Source organism: Lolium perenne, chromosome 6 (genome assembly GCF_019359855.2).
Source record: "Lolium perenne isolate Kyuss_39 chromosome 6, Kyuss_2.0, whole genome shotgun sequence".
Classification (NCBI taxonomy): Eukaryota; Viridiplantae; Streptophyta; class Magnoliopsida; order Poales; family Poaceae; genus Lolium; species Lolium perenne.
In genome coordinates this window covers 3546395-3566388 of record NC_067249.2, presented here as the reverse complement: position 1 = coordinate 3566388, position 19994 = coordinate 3546395, and the positions used below count along the sequence as shown (strand labels likewise).

Here is a 19994-nt window from a genome sequence, read left to right as displayed (position 1 = left end):
TTGGGAGAATTCCACGTGCTCCATAAGGGATCTCAAGACACTAAGGAATGCTGGGTTGCTATCGGAGAGCGACGAGAAGGTGCGGCTCCCCGACAATGAGGTAACCCCGTGCCCCGACACTGGATAGCGGGCGATGTTCATGGGCTTCCTTTTTTCGCGGCCTTTCTGTTCCGGCCCACAAATTTCTTCATGGGCTGGTTTTTGTATACGGTGTTCAGCTCCATCAGCTCACACCCAACGCCATCTTTCACATCGCCTGCTTCATCACCCTCTGTGAATGCTTCCTAGGCATCCATCCTCACTGGGGCATGTGAAAGCGCCTCTACTTTGTGAAGAGGCAGGCAGGAAATGCAGGCGTTTATGCTCTTGGCGGCTTCGGGATCTTAGTTCGGTCGGATGTCGAGTACTATGACTTCAAGATGCTCGGGTCCATCCAAGGTTGGAGGAAGAAGTGGTTCTACATCCACGATGAGCAGGGCGCTTCCCAAAAGTTTGGGCTCCCCGAGTTCTCGGCTGATGCGGATGTCACGAAGAAGAAGTCCTGGAAACATGGGCTATCGGCTACCGAGGCGGCCAAAGTTGACAACCTCATGGCTCAGGTCATGGCCCTTCAGAAGAGAATAGGAAAGGAGGTGTAGGGGATCCAAGTCATCTCCACCTTCATTCGGCGTCGAATCCAGCCGCTCCAAGCCAGGGTTCACACCATGTGGCAGTACACGGGGGCCGCGGACCACACGTGAGTCCACAAGGAGGAGCTCTCCACCAACGAGTTGGAGGCAAGCGTTAGGCTCCTCACCACCTTAACGGCTGAGGGTCCATTCCTGGGTGAGCCCACAGTAGCACCTTATGGAGAAAGCAACCAGCTTCCCGAGGTAAATTTTTATCTTCAGTCTTCTTTGGTTGATGTCGAATCTATTCTGGTGGTCGGCTCAGCCAATTGACTCTACGGTTGCAGGATCATGAGCACCTCACATGTTTTCCGCCACCGCCAGAGGGAAATGTAGTGCCAGAGGATGAGGACGTAGATGATTCGCACTCAACTTTTCCTATAGCCCACTCTGAAGGCGAGGAATTCGACGGCGGTATGCGCAAAGGGAGCCGCATTTCTGAAGAACTCGAGGAAAATGCTGGCTCCAGTTCCTCAGCTCGGCTCCAGCCTGAGGGATCTTTGAACGTGGTGCCTTTGCGGTTAGCTCCTCTAGCAACGACCACCAAGAAGTGGTGCTTAGGGGCGGAATGGAACCTTGCGGCCTCCATCAGCTCATAAATGCCTTTACTGTGCAAACTTTGGTGACTTTTTCAATGCAGGCGCACAGTTGAGTAACTATAACATTGCAGGAACACATCAGAGGAGGAGCCTGCCTCAAATAAGCTGATAGATCTTGAGGAGAAGGGCACAGAGTCGACGGAGTCAACGGTCCTGAAAGGCGATGCTAACACCATCGGCACTTCTCGAGTTGAGAAGAAAAAGGAGTTTCTTTTGTTTACAACTCCTAAAGTTCCGCCGTAGGTTTCGGGCGAGCATGTAAGTCTCATGCATCCTTTGTAGCTAGGCCAAGCCGATGAGCATGAGTCATATATCGTGTTGGGTGCTCACTACCTCAGTAGCCCCCGAGGATATGTTCAACTACTTGTAGCTGAGCATAGGCTCAATTTTCTTTGAGGCTTTATTAACTTGGAAAGTTCTTGCACAGCCGGTCATGCACTCGATGATGGATATTGGCCGGCACTTCATCCAGGTCGAGTCCGAGCACGATCAGTTTCGAGATAAGTTCAGCTTCACATTTCCTTTGTCTAGTAGGTGCGTAGAGTTTTCACTGAGCACGATGTTGTTGTTGCAGAATCTCTTTCTCAGGCAGCAGCCGAGAGGGACATGCCTTGCGCCAAGCCGATGCTTTGGAGAAGAAACTTGGGGCTCTTGAGAAGGAGTCTCAGGACGCACTCGACTAAGCGAAGACTGAGGCCCAGGAGCGTGAGGAGAAGCGCCGCACCAAGGCTGTAGACCGCGAGGATAAGCTTGAAGGCCGGCTGCGCACCTTAGCCGAAGCGCTATCGGGTAAGATACTTTGCCATGCCTCACATTTCTCCTTGGCCCTCGCAAGCTAAATTTTTCATTTTGTTGCGCAGGCGTAATCGGCGCTCCCTTTGTCCTCAAGGATCAAGTCCGCGTCAACTCCCTGATGGACACCATTGCCATAGTCGAAGGCTGCGGTGCGCAAGTGCAAGGGTTGTCGGCCAAGGTGAAGGAGGTGCTGGAGAGGCTCCATCATCCATCTTGTAAACTGGAGAAAATGTAAAAAATTATGAAGTATTTGTCACTTAAGAAATGTTGCCTTTACAGCTTATAATGTTGTTGGTTACGATTGGACTCAATGTGTTGCCACCGTACGCTAGGCCTTTTTGTTAGCCTGACGCCATTGGTCTCTATGCCTTGCTGACCTGTCAGTTGGGCTGCAACTAGGTTGGAGTTTCAAGGATTCGATGCTTAGACAGAGCCAACTACTTGGGCTTTTGCATGTAAGGTGTTGATCGCGCGGAGTCGATGACATGTAAGGTTGCCTTGTGCGGCGCAGCCCCCGAGTATCGGGTGAGGCAAAAGTAAATAATTATCAAATCTTGGTAGAGGAACACTTAACTATATTGATAGCAGGTACATGGGTGGCTGAGTATCCTAGCTAAGTAGCCTTATTGAAGAAGGGTAAAATCCTAAGCGCACAAACGACGCAGCTGGGTGACGTTCCATGGGTTGGAGTAGACGATGTCAGTCTTCATGTCCTTGAGGCAATATACCCCACCAGGTATCACCTCCATGATGATGTAGGGTCCTTCCCATGGGGGCTCCAGCTTGTGGTGGCCCTTTTGTTTGAGCCATAGAATGAGGTCTCCTTCGGAGAAGGACCTAACGCGTACACGATGGCTGTGGTAGTTGCGCAGGTTCTGCTGGTAGATAGCAGAACGGGCAAGTACGATGTCCCACGCCTCGTCAAGTGCGTCAACGTCGTCTTCGAGTGCAGGCGATGAGTCGGCTTCGTTGTAAGCGATGACTCATGGAGCGTTGTGGCGGACGTCCGATGGCAGCACCGCTTCCGTGCCGTGTACCATCAAGAACGGCATGTACTGTGTGGACCTATTGGGGGTTGTTCGTACGCTCCACAGAACCGAGGGTAGTTCCTCGACCCATGCCCCAGCTTCTCACTTGAGGGGTCACAGGAGCCATTTTTTAGGCGACTGCAGACGACGTTGTTTCCCTTTTCCACCTGGCGATTGGCTTGTGGGTGTGCAACTGATGCGTAGCTGATTTGTATCCCCAGTTCTATGCAGAAGTCCTGGAACTCCCCTGCGGTGAAGTTGGAGCCGTTGTCGGTGAAGATGTTGTGGGGAACTCCGAATCTGCGGGTGATCGATCTGAACAAGTTCACGGTAGAGGTGGCATCGGCGCTGGTGATGGGCACTGCCTCGATCCACTTGGTGAACTTGTCGACTGTGATGAGGAGAAAAGTGTGACTTCCGCGCGGGTATTTCTGCAGTTTGCCCACCGTGTACACCATCATGAAGGACGAGTCGAGGCTGTTTGATAACTAGAGTCTGTCATCTTTGGGCAGATGTTGCATCCGAGAGTGTCGCTTTGTTGCCCCCTATGCAGTGGTGTGCCTTGACGAGGAAGAGTGGAGAGAGGATAGCTGTCACCATCGCTCGCTCGATGCATCAGCGCGTCGCTTGCGCTCGTCGAGTTCTACTTGTGCTATAGTCAAGCGTGTGTTGCTGGCGAAGGAGCGTGTGGTAGGCCATCAGCTCCTCCCTTGATGCGTCCACCGGCATAGGGGTCGAGCGTTTCAAGGCCTCCCTTGCCTTGTTCCTGGCCTCCTGAGGGATGTTGACGATGGTCCGGTTGGCTGCTTCGCCGTTTCCATCGTCGACTCCGGTCATGGGGTCGATGACCGCACACTAAATATGTGTCGGGTACACGCTGATGTTGCAACTCTCGTGATCGGCAGATCCGCCATCGTGATCCTTGGCAGAGTCGTTCAAACCCGTCACGTGGTAGGCATCATAGTCGACACAGAAGATTGATGTTGGGGTCGATTCTGGCTCGCTGGAAGAGCCGACAGAAGATGACGAGGAGGGCGCCATGATGGTCGATGGCGATGTCGACTCCCCCGGAGTCGAACGGATCGGGTCCGAGAGACGGAGGATGCTCACCGTGTTGATGTGGAAGCGCAGATCTCCCAACGTCAGATCCATCACCTCGTGGAGCGAGTTGAAGGCCGGGCGCCAGGCCGGCGAGTGCGGGGTGAACATGAGGGAGCCAAAGTAGATCTGCTCCCGAAAACCAGCGAGTTGCAGATCGCCGAGGTTGGAGCCACCGTAGCCGTGACTCCAGCGCACTAGTTTCCCACAGATAGCACCAATTGACGTGGGGTATCCACGACAATGTCCATGGATGATGGACTTGGGTTTAGGGAAAGAGATGCGCTGGTATATTTGTCGTCTAACAAACAAGAGAGAAGGCCAGGTTTACCCAGGTTTAGGCCCTCGAAGGGTAATACCCTACTTCCTGCTTGTCTGTTCTTGATTATTAATGAGGATTACAATGTTGTCGTAATGGCTATGGTGGTGTATATCGAATCTTGCCTAGGGCAGATTATGCGGAAGTCGATGAGTAGTCCATTGCTATGCCTGGCGGCCCCTCCTAGCCTTTATTTAGGAGGCTAGGTCTCAGGTACCATGACCAGGTCGGTTACAAGTTAGAGGAAAACCCTAGGGTTTCCTAATCTTGGGCTTGTCCTTGTTCCATACGCTAGGAACCTGGGCTTCTGATGTTTCGTAGCCTCTAGCTTCTCTTGGGCTTCATGGTCCCCAACAAACCATCAGGTGGGCCTTCAACTGGGCCGAAGCAAGTACACCAACAGTGGGTACCCGATGGGTTATACCCACGCCAATTGTCTCTAGGGCATATTTCCAATAGTCTCCCACTTGCACTAGAATCAATAATCTAGTTTATATTGTTAAAGATCTAACAACCATGGACTCTTGGTGTTGGTCATGTTTTGCTCGTGGAAGAGGTTTAGTCAACGGATCCGCGATATTCAGGTCCGTGTGTACTTTTTAAATTTTATGTCACCATCTTTGACATAATCACGAATAGTGTGAAAACGATGTTTGATGTGCTTGGAGTTCTTATGAGACCTTGGTTCCTTTGCGTTAGCTATGGCGCCACTGTTATCACAGTAAATGGCCATGGGGTCCAACGCGCTTGGAACCACAACAAGCTCCGTGGTGAACTCCTTCAGCCACACTCCTTCATGTGCTACTTCTGCAGCAGCAATGTACTCCGCTTATGTTGTAGATGTCGCTACTACAGTTTGGTTGGTACTCCTCCAGCTTACGGCTGCACCATTCAAAACAAATATGTACCCTGATTGAAGATTACGAATCATCCAAGTCGGTGTTGAAGCTAGTATCGACGTAACCTTTTACAACAAGCTCTTCATCACCTCCATAGACCAGGAACATGTCCTTAGTTCTTTTTTGATACTTAAGGATGTTCTTAACTGCTGTCCAGTGTTCAATTCCTGGATCACACTGGTACTTGCTCATCAGACTAAGAGCATTGGACACAACTAGTCTAGTACACAACATGGCATACATGATTGACCCTATGGCCTAGGCATAGGGGATGTTGCGCATCCTTTCTCTTTCTTCTGCCGTAGCTAGACACTGAGTCTTACTCAATGTCTTACCTTGTAACATGGGCAACAACCCTTTCTTTGACTCATCCATTCCGAACTTCTTCAGAATCTTGTCAAGGTATGTACTTTGACTAAGCGCTATTAGACGTCTCGATCTATCCATATAGATCTTAATGCCTAATATAGACGCAGCTTCATCGAGATCTTTCATTGAAAAACTTATATTCAAATATCCCTTCACGCTTTCAAGAAGCTCTATATTATTTCCAATCAGCAGTATGTCATCCACATACAATATCAGAAAAAATATCGAGCTCCCACTCACTTTCTTATAGATACAAGGTACAGAGAAATTTTGGAAAAATCCAAATGCTTTGGTTACCTCATCAAATCTAAGAATCCAACTCCGGGATGCTTGCTTCAGTCCATAGATGGAATGCTGAAGTTTGCACACTTTACCAGCATCCTTAGGATCGACAAAACCTTCAAGTTGCATCATATATAATTTTTCCTCAACGTTGTCATTGAGGAACGCAGTCTTGACATCCATCTGCCAAATTTCATAATCAAAAAATACAGCAATTGCTAGTAGAATCTGAATTGACTTTAGCATCGTACGGGTGAGAAAATCTCATCGTAGTCAACTCCTTGAATTTGTCGAAACCCCTTTACAACAAGTCGTGCTTTATAGATGGTAATATTACCATCAGCATATGTTTTCTTCTTAAAGATCCATTTATTCTCAACAGCCTTTCGACCATCAGGAAGATTAACCAAAGTCCATACTTGGTTTTCATACAAGGATCCCATTTCGGATTTCATGGCTTCTAGCCATTTTTCAGAGTCTGGGCTTACCATCGCTTCCTCCTAGTTTGTAGGTTCGTCGTTATCCAACAACATGATGCTTAAGATAGGGTTTCTGTACCAATCAGGAGTGGAACATGACCGTGTTGACCTACGAAGTTCAGTAGGGGCTTCATTCGAAGTTTCATGATAATTATCATTAGCTTCCTCTCTAGATGGCGAAGGCGGTACTGGAACATCTTCCAGCGTTGCGCCACTTTCCACTTGAAGAGAAGGTTCAATAACCTCGTTTAGCTCTACTTTCCTCCCACTCACTTCTTTCGAGAGAAACTCCTTCTCAGGAATGTCCCATTCTTAGCAACAAAAATATTGCCTTCGGACTTGTAGTAGAAGGTGTACCCAATTATTTCTTTAGGGTATCCTACGAAGATGCACTTTTTTTCTTTGGGTTTGAGCTTGTTATGTTGTAACCTTTTGACACAAGCCTCCATCTCCAAACTTTAAGAAACGACAACTTAGGCTTCTTGCCATGCCATAACTCGTATGGCGTTGTTTCAATGGATTTAGGTGGTGCCCTATTTAAAGTGAATGCTGCTATTTCTAACCCATGACACCAAAAAGATAATGGTAGATTGGTAAAAGACATCATAGACCGCACCATATCTAATAAAGTATGGTTACGTCGCTCGAATACACCATTTCGCCCGATGTTCCCGGTGGCGTAAGTTGTAAAACAACTCCACAAGTTTTCATATGCATGCCGAACTCATAACTCAAATATTCACCTACATGATCAGATCGTAAAAATTTGATCTTCTTGTTACGATGATTCTCTACTTCACTTTGAAATTCTTTGAACTTTTCAAATGTTTCATACTTGTATTTCATTAAGTAAATATACCCATATCTACTCAAATCGTCGGTGAAGGTTAGAAAATAACGATATCCACCGTGGGTCAAAGTGCTCATCGGACCGCATACATCAGTATATGTTATTTCCAACAAATCACTCACCCTTTCCGTAGTCCCAGAAAACAGAGTTTTGGTCATCTTACCCATAAGGCATGGTTCGTAAACGTCAAATGATTCAAAATCAAGAGACTCCAAAAGTCCATCGGTATGGAGTTTCTTCATGCGCTTTACAACAATATGATCTAAAGGGCATTGCCATAAGTAAGTGGTATTATCATTATTAATTTTGCATCTTTTAGTCTCTATGTTATGGATGTGAGTACTACTATCGAGATTCAAAAAGAATAAACCATTCACAACGGTTGCATGACCATAAAAGATGTTACTCATATAAATAGAACAACCATTATTCTCGGATTTAAATGAATAACCGTCTCGCAATATATAAGATCCAAATATAATGTTCATGCTTAACGTAGGCACCAAATAACAATTATTAAGGTTTAAAATTAATCCCGAAGGTAGATGTTGAGGGAGCGTGCCGACGGCCAAAACTTCAACTTTTGAGCCATTTCCTATGCGCATCGTGACGTACCTCGTCCCTTGCTAGCCGTCGTTTATTCTGTAGTTCCTGTTTCGAGTTACAAATGTAAGCAACTGAGCTAGTATCATATACCCAGGCACTACTACAAGTACTAGTAAGGAATACATCTATAACATGTATATCAAATATACCTTTGTTGAATTTTTTGGCCTTTTTATCCGTCAGGTACTTGGGGCAATTGCGCTTCCAGTGTCCATCACCCTTGCATTGCAAGCACATAGTGTCGGGCTTAGGTCCAGACTTTGGTTTCGGAGGGGTGGCAGCTGGCTTGCCTCCCTTCTTCGAGTTTTTGTTCTTTGCCTTCTTGCCCAGTTTCTTAAAACCGGTGGTCTTATTGACCAGCAACACCTGGTGCTCCTTCTTAATCTCCACTTCCGCATATTTCAGGATTGCGAATAATTCAGGAAGTGATTTCTGCATCCCTCGCATGTTATAGTTCAGCACAAGGCCTTTGTAGCTAGGTGGAAGTGGTTGCAGCACTCGGTCAACTCCCAGCTCATCCGGGATCGGGCATCCCAGCTGAACAAGGCGTTGAGCGTAGCCAGACATCTTAATTAGATGCTCGCTCACATTGCTATGCTCTTCCATTTTATAGTTAAAGAACGTCTCCGATTTCTCATACCTCTCAGCACGGGCTTGAGTCTGGAAAACCATTTTCAGCTTTTCAATTACCTCATAAGCCCCAGTATGCTCAAAACGTTTTTGGAGCTCCGGTTCCATGGAGTAAAGCATAGTGCACTGAACCATTGTGTGGTCCTCAGAACGCCACTGCCAAATGTTGGATTCATCCTCATAGGTTGCGGGTGCAGGGGGTGGACCAAGTGATGAATCATGGTCATACAGCTTACTTACAGCAGTGAGGATAATCCTCGGGTTACAGTACCAAGCCGTGAAGTTTGATCCAGATGTTTTTAGTTTCTCTTTCTCAAGGAACACATTGAAGTTGAACAAAGCTACAGCGCGGGCCATTGATCTACAACAATATTTGAAAAGACAACTTTTAGACTAAGTTCATGATAATTAATTCAAGTTAAAATTAATTATGAACTCCTACTAAACTCAACATCCCTCATAGTTGTTTAGCGTAACACGATCCAACTTCACTACACCAAATCCGATCATCACGTGAGATGATGTAGTTTCAATGGTGGACATCGATCATGTTGATCATATCATTCATATGACTCATGTTTGATCTTTTGATCAGCGTGTTTCAAGGCCATGTCTGTACATGCTAAGCTCATCAAGCTAAACCTTAGTGTTTTTGCATGTGCAAAACTGGCTTATACACGTAGTATGTGAACGTAGAACCTATCACACCTGATCATCACGTGGTGCTTCGGAACGACGATCTTTCGCAACATTGCACACTTAGGGAGAACACTTTTATCTTGATATTAAGTGTGAGGGATCAGCTTATAATGCTACCGCCGTTAATAAGCAAAATAAGATGCATAAAGGATAAACATCACATGCAATTTAATATGTGATATGGTATAGCATTTCTTGCGCCTTTGATCTTCATCTCCAACGCACCGGGGTGATCTCCGTCGTCATGACGCCATCTCCATGGTTGTCTCCACCACAAAGAGCAACTACTACTATAGCTAACTAATAGCGATAAAGTAAAGCAATTACATGGCGTTTAAGATTGACTCGCGGGTCATATAATAATAAGGACAACCATATATATGGCTCCTACCGGTTTCCAAACTCATCGACATGCAAGTTGTCAAATACTTACAAAACATGATCAGCTCATATATCAAATATATCAAATCACATCTTAGCTATACCACATCACATGTCCTGCAAAAATAAGTTAGATGGCTCTAGTTGTTGTTGCAAGTTTTACGTGGCTTCTATGGGAAGAAGAAGAACCATTCTTACCTACGCATCACAAACCACTAACGCTGATAATAAAAGTTGCTTATTAACCTTATTGAGGCCACGTTTTGCAAAGATAGTTTCAACTATAGTGGGAGAGACAGACACCCGCCAGCTGCTTATGCAATACAAGTTGCATGTCGAGCGTAAAACCGGTCTCTCGCAAGTGTACAAGTAATTACGAGTAAAGTTTGTCCGGGCCGCTTCATCCCACAATGCCGCGCAACAAATCAGTACACGTGGGAAGGTAGCAACAAGAAGATCAACCACTCACAAAAATCATTGTGTTCTACTCGTGTGAAGCATTTACGCATAGATCTAGCTCTGATACCACTGATGGGATTCGTTGCATTGAAAAGAAAAAAATTCCTACGAAGAACGAACAAAAGTAGATCTAATCTAGGAAAGCCAAGATCCAATATACAAAGATGGCAACAATGAGAATGAGATTAAGATCCACGTACCCTCATAGATCGCTAAGCGGAAACGTTCGTTAGAACATGGTTGGCGTAGTCGTACTGTCTTCGCGATCCAATCCGATCAAGCACCGCACGAACGACACCTCTGAGATATGCACATGTATGACTTAATGTCGTCTCCTCCTTCTTGATCCAGCAAGATGTCGTGGACAGGTAGATGAGAAGAAGTCCAGCAGCACGACGACGTGGTGGTGGTGGTGAAGATCTCCGCGGGCAGGGCTTCGCTGCGAGAGAGAGAGAGAGATGTGGAGGAAGGGCGCGGCTAGGGCTTGGAAGAAGTGGCCGGCCAGCCCTGCCCCCTCTCCTCTATTTATATGAGGCAAGGGAGGGGGTCGGCTGGGCCTTGCCCCCTCCTCGAAGCCTCAAGGGAGGCGGCCAAGGGGAGGGGGGCAAGAGTTCACCCTTCCAACGATGCCCCCCTTTTTAGTGTTTTCTTGGGCTTGGCCGGCTGGGCCTTGAGGGCCTTGTGTGCCTGGCCTAAGTGGGCCAGGACACTCCCTCTTGGTCCCATGCAGGCCTCCCGAAAGTGTGGGCTCCACTGGTGGCTCTCCGGAACCTTCTAGATCATTCTGATACAATACTGAAAAAATCTGAACTTTTTCTGGAACCCTAAAAATGACTTCCTATATATGAATCTTATTCTCCGGACTATTCCGAACCTCCTCGTGCTATCCTGGATCCCATCTATTTGTCATTACTACCCTAGCGACATCAAACCTTAAGTGTGTGTGACCCTACGGGTTCGCGAATATGCGGACATGATCGAGACATCTCTCCAATCAAGAACCAACAGCGTTATCGTGGATATCCATAATGGTTCCCATATATTCAATGAAGATCATTTATCGGTTGAACCACAATGTCGGGGATTCAATTAACCCTATATCCAATTTTCTTTCTCTCTCGATATATTACTTGCCCAAGACCAGATCATCGGTATCACCATACCCAGATCAATCTTGTTACTAGCAAGCACTCTTTACTCGAGTAACTCATTAGTCACTTGCTTGCAAGCTCTTTGGAAGTTACATTACTAAGTGGGCCCGGAGAATATCTTTCCGTCACATGGATGGATAAATCCCACTCTTGATTCATGTAACTCAACAAGCACCTTGCGAAGTACCAGAAATACATCTTTATGATCACCCTATTACGGAATGACGTTTGATGCCCCCAAAGTATTCTTTCAATGACGTGAAGTAACATAATCTCATGGTCTAAGGAATTAACTACTTGACATTAAAATCAACTTAGTTAATTTAAACATAGTGACTTGATCTTATTGCTTTGCTAAATTGGGTATGTCCATCACATTATTCTCCTAATGATATGACCTCGTTATTAATCGACATCTCATGTCCATGGCTACGAAACCATAACCATCATTAATCAACGAGCTAACCTAAGTAGAGGCTTGTTAGGGGACTCAATGTTGTTTATTAAACCACATATGTATTATGTTTCCAGTTAATACAATTATAGCATGGAATATAAACTTATATCATGAACCAGAGATATGATAATAACAAACTTTATTATTGCCTCTAGGGCATATTCCTAATAGTACGTATGCCGGCTCATCGGCGGCGAATCTTCCGCGCGGTGGCGGCCGTGGCTGGCTGGCGAGAGGGACGACAAGGCGGTGATGGCCGGCCATGAGGCATTGCGAGGCGGCGCTGGCCGACACGAGCCTCGGTAATGCCTCGTAGGTGCGTGCCGGCAGGGTTGGCGGCAGCGTGCAGGCTAGACGGCGGCACGGCGGCGCGATGTACGGCTGGACAGTCCGGGGAAATTTGGCCGGCCCGTCCAGCACGTTGGGAACGAGACTAGCCGGACTGTTTGGCACCTTTTTTGATAGTCTCGCTGGACACACACCAGACTGTCTTGCGGTGCCTGCGCCGGACTGTTTTGCGGCGGCGGTCGCGAGGTTGTCCTGCGGCAGCCGTGATCACGCGGTTAGCCGGCGGGAGCGGTGATCGGCGCCAGCACGTACGTGAGATGGATCGGGGTTGTACCGTTCGTGTGGAATAGAAGTTGAAAAATACAGTACGCCTATATGCGGGCATACCGGGTTTTGAATTTGGGTTTGGACATGTGTTTGAACAGCACCGGTTGGGTTTGGTTCAGTTTTGGGGGAGGGGATTGTACTGGAGCAAGCCTCCTTCTTGACAGCATGCACAGTTTACTTTATGAGAGGGTCAGCTCAGCAATCATCAAAAGGTATGCTGGTAATAATACTAGCTAGTAATATAATTATTACATGACTGGCAAGAGAGGAGCCGAGTTTTATTATTACCACCATAAAGACTTTGTACACAGAGGAGCCTAGCTAGAGGAGCTCTTCACTCTCTTGCAGTAAAAGGATCATATTATTATTACACAGATGGGAAATAGAAATTGATGGCACCCGAAGGAGCATATCAATGGAGCGAACTAAAACTAATGCCGACAGGCAGCGCGGCAGCCATCCAAGAAGGTGGCGCACCTCACCTAGAAGCTTCTAGAAGCCGTCAATCTTACTGGCAGCTTAGTAGTAGTTTACTTCCTTGCAGCCTTCCTTGCAAGCTTTGCAGCAGCCTTCCATGATCTACTTCCTCCTCGGCTTGAGGATGTCGCCGTCGACCATCTTGGCGAATCTCCCTCGCACTCTTGGCAGGCTGTCTGCTAGAACCTTCCTGCAAGCATACTGCAACAAAAGAATTGCAAACATTTATGACTTACTCATCTTTCATTCATCACCGTTGATTAGCCTCTTTGATATTTCCTATCTTTCTTACTTGCATATATCTAGAAAAAAAAGGAGATTTTGTGTACCTTGATCTTTCTGCTAAAGTTTCTCTTGATCTTCTTCTTCCTGTACCTGGTGAGCTTCTGCCTCCTTTCCTCAGTGTTCAGGTCCCTGATGGCCCCAAGCCTCTCACAACACGTGTGAACATTTCCGTAGTTCCCAGGCCGAGGGGTATTGGCACCAAGATTCTGTCCAAAAAAAAAAGGGAACGATGGGTTTGGGCATAATTAGTAACATCTGAAATCACATCACTGGCCAGTGTCATCGATAGCTTTATGTAGAGTCTCTTTTGTTGACAGCTGTGCACTTTAGGTCATATCATTATCTTTAGGACCTTGACATATAAAAAATAATGATATTCTAAGTTGCTTTATGATCCACTGACAGTGAGAGACAAAAAAAATGGCGATTCACGACAATATTAATTCCATGTCCGTGCAGTGTTGTGTAAGTGTAGCGCAAGAGAGCTAAAAAAGAAAAGGATCATCATATCATATTCATACCTGGATGTGTCCGAACGCCGCCTCCAAGTCGAGCCCTTGGAAATCCAGGAAGTTGGGCCTGACCCTCACCGACGATGTCCCGTTCATCCAGTCCGTCGAGTTGGGGCACCCGGAGCTGATGCTCTTGTGCAGCTCTCCGGCAGGGACCTCGACCTGATGCAGCTTAGAGATCTCGACGTCCGGCAGCTCGGATATCGTCTCCTCGATCAGCGACTTCTCCATGAGCTCCTTCTGGCACTCGTACAGCACCTCAATCAAACCCACATTGATGGCGTCGTTCTCGCCAGAACCAGACATCATCGAGAACGCGGGGTCAAGGCGAAGCAGAGGTGGTTCCTCGATGATGGGCTCCGGAGCATTGAACAGGCCCCCTTCTCCTCCCAGGTCGTACTCCGAGGTCAAGGACGGCTGCTCCATGTATCCCTGTTTTTTTTTTTTACATCAAGACTCCACCAAATTCGATCCATTTGGCAGGACAGCTCGCAAAGGGAAACTAATTTGTGTGAGTGACCTGGCTGGCCCTTTGTGTGGCTTTGAAAGATCGATGTGAAGATTCAAGGCCAATAACGAGGGTCAGTCGATCAGTGGTTGGTGAATTGATGTGATGCAGGTTGTGTGCGTACTTGTGATGGATGCTGGCGAGAAGCACCTGTACACCATGCATGCACTAGTACACCTACCTCCGCTCTAGATGATCAGTTAATTATATATAATTAATCAGCTAGGAATTGCATTATTATAAGTTGATAGGGACTGAGGGGTTGCATCATTATAATTATTTACAAAGCTTGGAAAGCGGCATCTTAATATGTCCGTCCCGGCCCGACAAACCAATGCTGCTAGCGTGCTATCGATATCCATGGAAAAAAAGAATGGGAAAGCAACAGTTGAATCCGGATGAAGAAGACAAGACATCTTAGGTATCCGACGAGGATAATATGGAGGCCAATTTACCTTTTACTACATGTGAGAGACGAGTAGTATGAAACACATATGACCCTCGATTTTGCATGGGTATAATAGACCTTTTAGTCAGGAAATAAATCCGGTGCTTATATATCGCATTAATTATACCGGAATTCAGGTAACGGATCTGTTATTTCCGGCCTCCATGCTGTAAACGTTCCTTTGATCATTAGTATCCGTGATATTCTGAGGAAACAAATCACCCCGATTTCCTTTCTCTTTCGTTTCCATGTAATGTTAATGGCCATGTACGTGTAAAAAAAAGACCATGTAGAGCTCTTGTGTGCATGGCGGCCGCAGGACACAACGGCAAAGCACAACGTTTGCGTCCATTAATGGCGCCCTGTACCATCTAACGAATTGTACCATGGAGACATGAAGTCAAGGACACATAATATGATTCTTACACCGGTGCCGCAGTATTGATCTTGCAATTTTAGCGAAGCCTTTACCACAAGCTTGTATATGGCAACGCCACCACATGTCCGGCGGGCGATGCTTCATCGAGAAGACAGTGACATCACTAGTGTTTTGAGCATGATGCCGATTTTACCGGTAATCCTAGACATACGGAAGGATTGGGTTACGGAAAGATTACGGACCAAGGTGGGCTGCCTTGGTTGGTTGGAATTTGATCCAGTGCTGAAAACCCGGGCCTGACTCAGGATTTCCACCGCTGCTTTATGAGTCCGTAAGACTTTTCTGTAAAAGCTTTTTGTAGGTGTAGCATTTCTCCGATTTTACCCTCAATGATTTGTACTACTCACGTGTTGAGCACTAGTATAGATCGTACTACTCACGTTTGGAGCACTAGTATGGATTAATCTTGTCCACTGGATCCACAAAAATAGATGGCCCATATCAATTTAAGGGTACCATACGGAGGATGAAATAGGGAAACCAGTCTTTCAAATAGAGCACAACAGGGCCCAGATCCGGATGACTTCCTCGCTATATTCTATCAAAACTTTTGGGTTGTCATCAAGCCAGACTTCCTAGATTTGTTTGGCTATCTCCACGTCGAACAGCAAGACTTGTTTAGGCTCAATTTTGGTGAGATAATTTAGCTGCTTAAGATTAATGAGACCGAACGGATCCAACGATACAGACCAATCCGACTCCTTAATGTGAGCTTCAAAATTTTCACAAAGACCGCAACTATTAGACAAAATTTGGTGGCAGACCATGTGGTTCGACTAACACAGACGACTTTTATGCAAGGTACAAATATCCTTGACAGGATTGTGATCCTTCATGAGACGGTCTACGAAGTACACTGGAAAAAGATGAATGAGGTGATCTTTAAAATTAACTTTGAAAAGACTTATGACAAGGTCAAATGGTCATTTCTTCAGCATACCTTAAGAATGGAAGGTTTTCCTGAAGTATGGCGCGCTTAGATCCATAATTTTGTCACTGGAGCTAGTGTGACCACTAAAGTCAATGACGACGTTGGTCATTACCTCTGATGAAAAAATGGCCAAACGTGGACTCCCACACCAGGAATTATGCGTTTTCTGCAAATCTGTGAAGGAGGATCCTCACTACCTATTCATATGTTGCGCGGTAGTGCAAATCATCTGGAGCTCTGTTCTGATTTGGGCTGGCATCCCCCAGGTTGTTCCAACCACTGCGACATCTCTCTTCAGTGATGGTGGTCTAGAGCGAGAGAAAGGCTTCAGGAACCTAAAGCCAAAGTTCTAAATTCCCTAGTGATGATAACTCTTTCGGCAATATGGCGAGAATGAAACGGTCGTGTTTTTGACAATGCCCACAAGCCAGTTCAGCAGATCATGGATCAAATCAAAGTGGACGCGAAGCGTTGGAGCCTGGCGAGTGGGGGTCGTCTTAGTATACCTGCAGGCTAGGCATAGATCTTCAGACTTCGGGTTTGTTTGCTGTTTGTTTACGCTAGGTTCCTAGCCGGTCGTGTTTGGTCGGTCCGATTTAGGTCATTTTTTTCAGGCCGTTTTCTTCTTGTTTAGGCTTTGTTTTTTATTTTGATCTTCCTTCTTGTACGTTCTGTACTCAATGGCTGGGCTCTGCCCTGCATCTTCTTTCCTTCTAATATAACACATGCAGTTTTCCTGCATGGTTTGGAAAAAAAATAGCGAACCATTATCACCCAAGTTGTTCAACGTAGTGGCAGATATGTTAGCTATCATGATTGAACGCGCAAAATTAAACAGCCAAATTGAGGGGTAATTCCACATCCAGTGTAGTGTAAGCGTGCGTTTGGTTGATGGCTTTGTAGGGATGGGATGGGATCATCCACACCTTGAGTATGGGAATCTTGGATGGTCCATTTTTTAGCTTTTGTTTGGTTCGGAAGGACCAGGACCAGGATCAGGACGCCATTAGAACCAGCAGCAATCGGCTTAGATGGTCAGCAGGTTAAGAATTATCTTAAGAGTAATTAACAACAATTAGCAGAGTCCTGGGTGGCATAGGGAGCAGAGACCGTCGTCGCCGGTCTGCGTGGTTGCCAGCCTGCTAATCTTGGACGGCTTGCCGGTCGCGCCCTGGTGAGCAGCCACGAGCTTGAGGCAGGCGGCTGCGGCACTCCTATACCCGGCCGCCGGCGGGTCCCTGGTCTCTGTCGGCCGCGGCTCCCTAAAATCGGCTGGCGGCCACGAAGGTTGAGGCGGGCGGGCGAGCTTGAGGCAAGCGCCTTAGCGAAGCGGCTCTCCAATTCCCGGCCGCCGCCGGCTCCCTAGTCTCGGCCGGTTGCAGCTCCCCTAAAACCGGCCGGCGGCCACGGAGGTTGAAGCGGGCAGGCCTGGGGCGGCGTCTCGGCGAGCGGTGGCCTAGCGAGTGGAGATCGGACTTGGATGGGGTGGTGGCTTTGGGCAGCAGCGGTGAGCTCCTATGGGGCGGCGCCGCGGCGACAGTGTGCTCCGATGGGACGGCTCGTGTTGATATTAGCACTAGGGAAAAAGATTAGGAGCGGTCCACCGATTGGAAATACGTGGATGAGGAGGTCCGGCCAATTTGAAGGGATCACTTGAGTCAGCATCTTTGTGGTATATTCTGTTATGTGGATGGTACCATCCCTCTTGATTTACAACCAAACACATTCAAAATTAGGACCATCCCATCCCATCCACCCTCTGGTCCTCAACCAAACACACGCTAAGTGTGGCGCAAGAGAGCTAGAAAGAAAAGGTTCATCATCATATCATAGTCATACCTGGATGTGTCCTTCACTGTAAGCTGTCCCCGGCCCTCGAGTCCTTGCAAGTTGGGTCTCACGCTCACCGATGACGTGTCCCGGTCATCCAGTCCGTCGAGTTGAGGCACCAGGAGCTGACGCTCTTGTGCAGCTCTCCGGCTGGGACCTCCTCCTGAACCTGCAGCGTAGAGATGTCCACGTCCAGCAGCGACATCTCCATGAGCTCCTTCTCGCACTCGTACAGCACCTTGATCAGACCCACGTTGATGTCGTCGTTCTCGTCGCCAGAGCCAGGCATCATCGAGAACGTGTGGTCGAGGCCAAGCAGCGGTGGTTCCTCGATGATGGCCTCCGGAGCCTTGAACAGGTCCCCTTCTCCTCCCAGGTCGTACTCCGAGATCAAGTACGACTGCCCCATGTATCCTGGTTTTTCTTACGTCAAGACTCCACCTAATTCGATCCCTTGGCAGGGCAGCTAGCAAAGGGAAACTAATTTCTGTGAGTGACTTTGAAAGATGTGGAAGATTCGAGGCCACAATAACGAGGGTCACTGCAGCTTGTGTGATGCAGCACAAGTAGATAGAAACATCACTGTCTCTTGTGCTCGTACGATGTGATTGAAGCCCTGTACTGACAACTACCTCCGCTCTAGCTGACACGAGGGAATTGCATTATTGTAGTCAATTAATTATATTATCGGCTCTGCCGCACAAAGCGAGGGAACAAGAAAAAGACAAGACATGAGACTAGGTAAGGGATGTATGTGCGTAACCAAGCATGTATCGATCGGAGCTGGCGTAGATGGCATCGTCGGCGGCGGCGGAGGAGGCCGAGAAGCCGAACCCCGCGTCGGCGAACATCACCTCATCTTCTTTGATTGATATCCAAGAGCGGCGGCGCGAGGACCTAGCGGCTGGGATGAAAAGTTTGGTGCGAGTGAAGTGAATAAATGGAATGAAATTCCATCGCTCTCTCCTTCCTTATTTCTTTCCTTAAAAAGCTTGGCACTTTCCGTCGCTCTCTCTCCTTCCTTATTTCTTTCCTTCTTAAAAAGCTGTAGCTCTCTCTCATCGTACTCCTCTAAAAAGATTTTATATTTTTACTTTTGTTTTGAAGTGGGAAGATCTTCTCTCTCTCACATGTCACATGGCTGCAATCTCCCCATCACCCATACGCCCACCTGGCCATATTGCCAATCCATTTCGCCAGGACCAAAAGCCAATAATGTACGCACCATGCTCCAGTAACCAGCAAACAGACAATGAAGCTGTTGCAGACGCCAGCGGGGCGGTTTCCCTTAGCGACGCAACAGGTTACAGACGCAGCGGCCAATGGATGGATAGCAATTGTCTCTCGTACAGTGAACGTACCTAACATATAATAAGTACCTACTCCCTCTGTACTCGATTAAGTGTGGACATCTATCTTTTCAATGCACTTTCAAGTAGCAAAAAATATTTCTCTCTCACCGCACGGAAATCAAACCCAATAATATTTTTTTGAGAAACACAGTACAAACGCAGACGCTCACATACACGCGCATACACTCACCCCTATGAACGCACACACGCACACCCTACCCCTATGAGCACCTTCGGAAGACTGAGCCGGCGGATTGGATCTTGAAATTGACGAAGTCACCACAGGCGCCTCGCTGTCGACGGGAACGTCACCTCCACTGAATGAATATTCCACCTTTATGAGAAACACAGATGTCAAACAACAAACAAACCCGAAGTCTGAAGATCTATGCCTAGCCCTTCAGGGCACTGTTCATGCACGTGCCAACAGTGCGCGCGAATGAACAGTGTCTTGGCCTGATTTTTAAAATATTTGACAGAATTTATTTATAATTTTTCAGTGATTTTCTTAATAATTTTTTATAGTAATTTATCAGTAGAAGTTCTCAGCTTTGGCACAAAAAATACAGTAATATGTCAGTGAAGATTTTCAGCTTCGCGCCAGTAATTTCCCGACGTTAACTATTAAACAGTCGTTTGTCGAGGTCGTTAAGTATCTATGATTTTTTAAATTTTTGACAGAATTTCTTTATAGTTTTTCAGTGATTTTCTTAATAATTTTCGTCAGTAATTTATCAGTAGAAGTTCTCAGTTTTGGCAAAAAAATTACAATAATATGTCAGTGAAGATTTTCAGATTCGCCCCAGTAATTTCCCGACGTTAACTATT

The 19994-nt window shown here is 46.9% G+C and overlaps 3 protein-coding genes across 3 annotated transcripts; all 3 read right to left on the bottom strand.

The window, feature by feature from the left end:
• Window positions 1–2706: 2706 nt before the first annotated feature.
• LOC127310856 (uncharacterized) lies at window positions 2707–3548 on the bottom strand. The gene is made up of 2 exons (XM_051341487.1): window positions 3119–3548; window positions 2707–3002 (listed from the first exon to the last, which is right to left on the bottom strand). The coding sequence occupies exons 1-2, from the start codon at window positions 3546–3548 to the stop codon at window positions 2707–2709; spliced, it is 726 nt and encodes a 241-aa protein (XP_051197447.1).
• Window positions 3549–12637: 9089 nt separating this feature from the next.
• On the bottom strand, window positions 12638–17853 carry LOC127309027 (uncharacterized). The gene is made up of 4 exons (XM_051340012.1): window positions 17824–17853; window positions 13668–14090; window positions 13191–13352; window positions 12638–13062 (listed from the first exon to the last, which is right to left on the bottom strand). The coding sequence occupies exons 2-4, from the start codon at window positions 14082–14084 to the stop codon at window positions 12964–12966; spliced, it is 678 nt and encodes a 225-aa protein (XP_051195972.1). The 5' UTR covers window positions 14085–14090; window positions 17824–17853; the 3' UTR covers window positions 12638–12963.
• Window positions 17854–17865: 12 nt separating this feature from the next.
• Window positions 17866–18330, bottom strand: LOC127309028 (uncharacterized). The gene has a single exon (XM_051340013.2). It carries the CDS (start codon window positions 18221–18223, stop codon window positions 17888–17890), a length of 336 nt encoding a protein of 111 aa, XP_051195973.1. The 5' UTR covers window positions 18224–18330; the 3' UTR covers window positions 17866–17887.
• Window positions 18331–19994: the final 1664 nt, after the last annotated feature.

What these genes read in the sequence shown, in the direction of transcription:
- LOC127310856 (XM_051341487.1), bottom strand. Translation starts at nt 3,548, where the DNA reads ATGGTGTACACGGTGGGCAAACTGCAGAAATACCCGCGCGGAAGTCAC. An exon ending in ACCCCCAATAGGTCCACACA is followed by an intron (nt 3,003 to 3,118) that starts GTACATGCCGTT and finishes CTGCACTCGAAG; the next exon opens with ACGACGTTGACGCACTTGAC.
- LOC127309027 (XM_051340012.1), bottom strand. Translation starts at nt 14,084, where the DNA reads ATGGAGCAGCCGTCCTTGACCTCGGAGTACGACCTGGGAGGAGAAGGG. An exon ending in CGGCGTTCGGACACATCCAG is followed by an intron (nt 13,353 to 13,667) that starts GTATGAATATGA and finishes TTTTTTGGACAG; the next exon opens with AATCTTGGTGCCAATACCCC. An exon ending in ACTTTAGCAGAAAGATCAAG is followed by an intron (nt 13,063 to 13,190) that starts GTACACAAAATC and finishes CTTTTGTTGCAG; the next exon opens with TATGCTTGCAGGAAGGTTCT.
- LOC127309028 (XM_051340013.2), bottom strand. Translation starts at nt 18,223, where the DNA reads ATGGGGCAGTCGTACTTGATCTCGGAGTACGACCTGGGAGGAGAAGGG.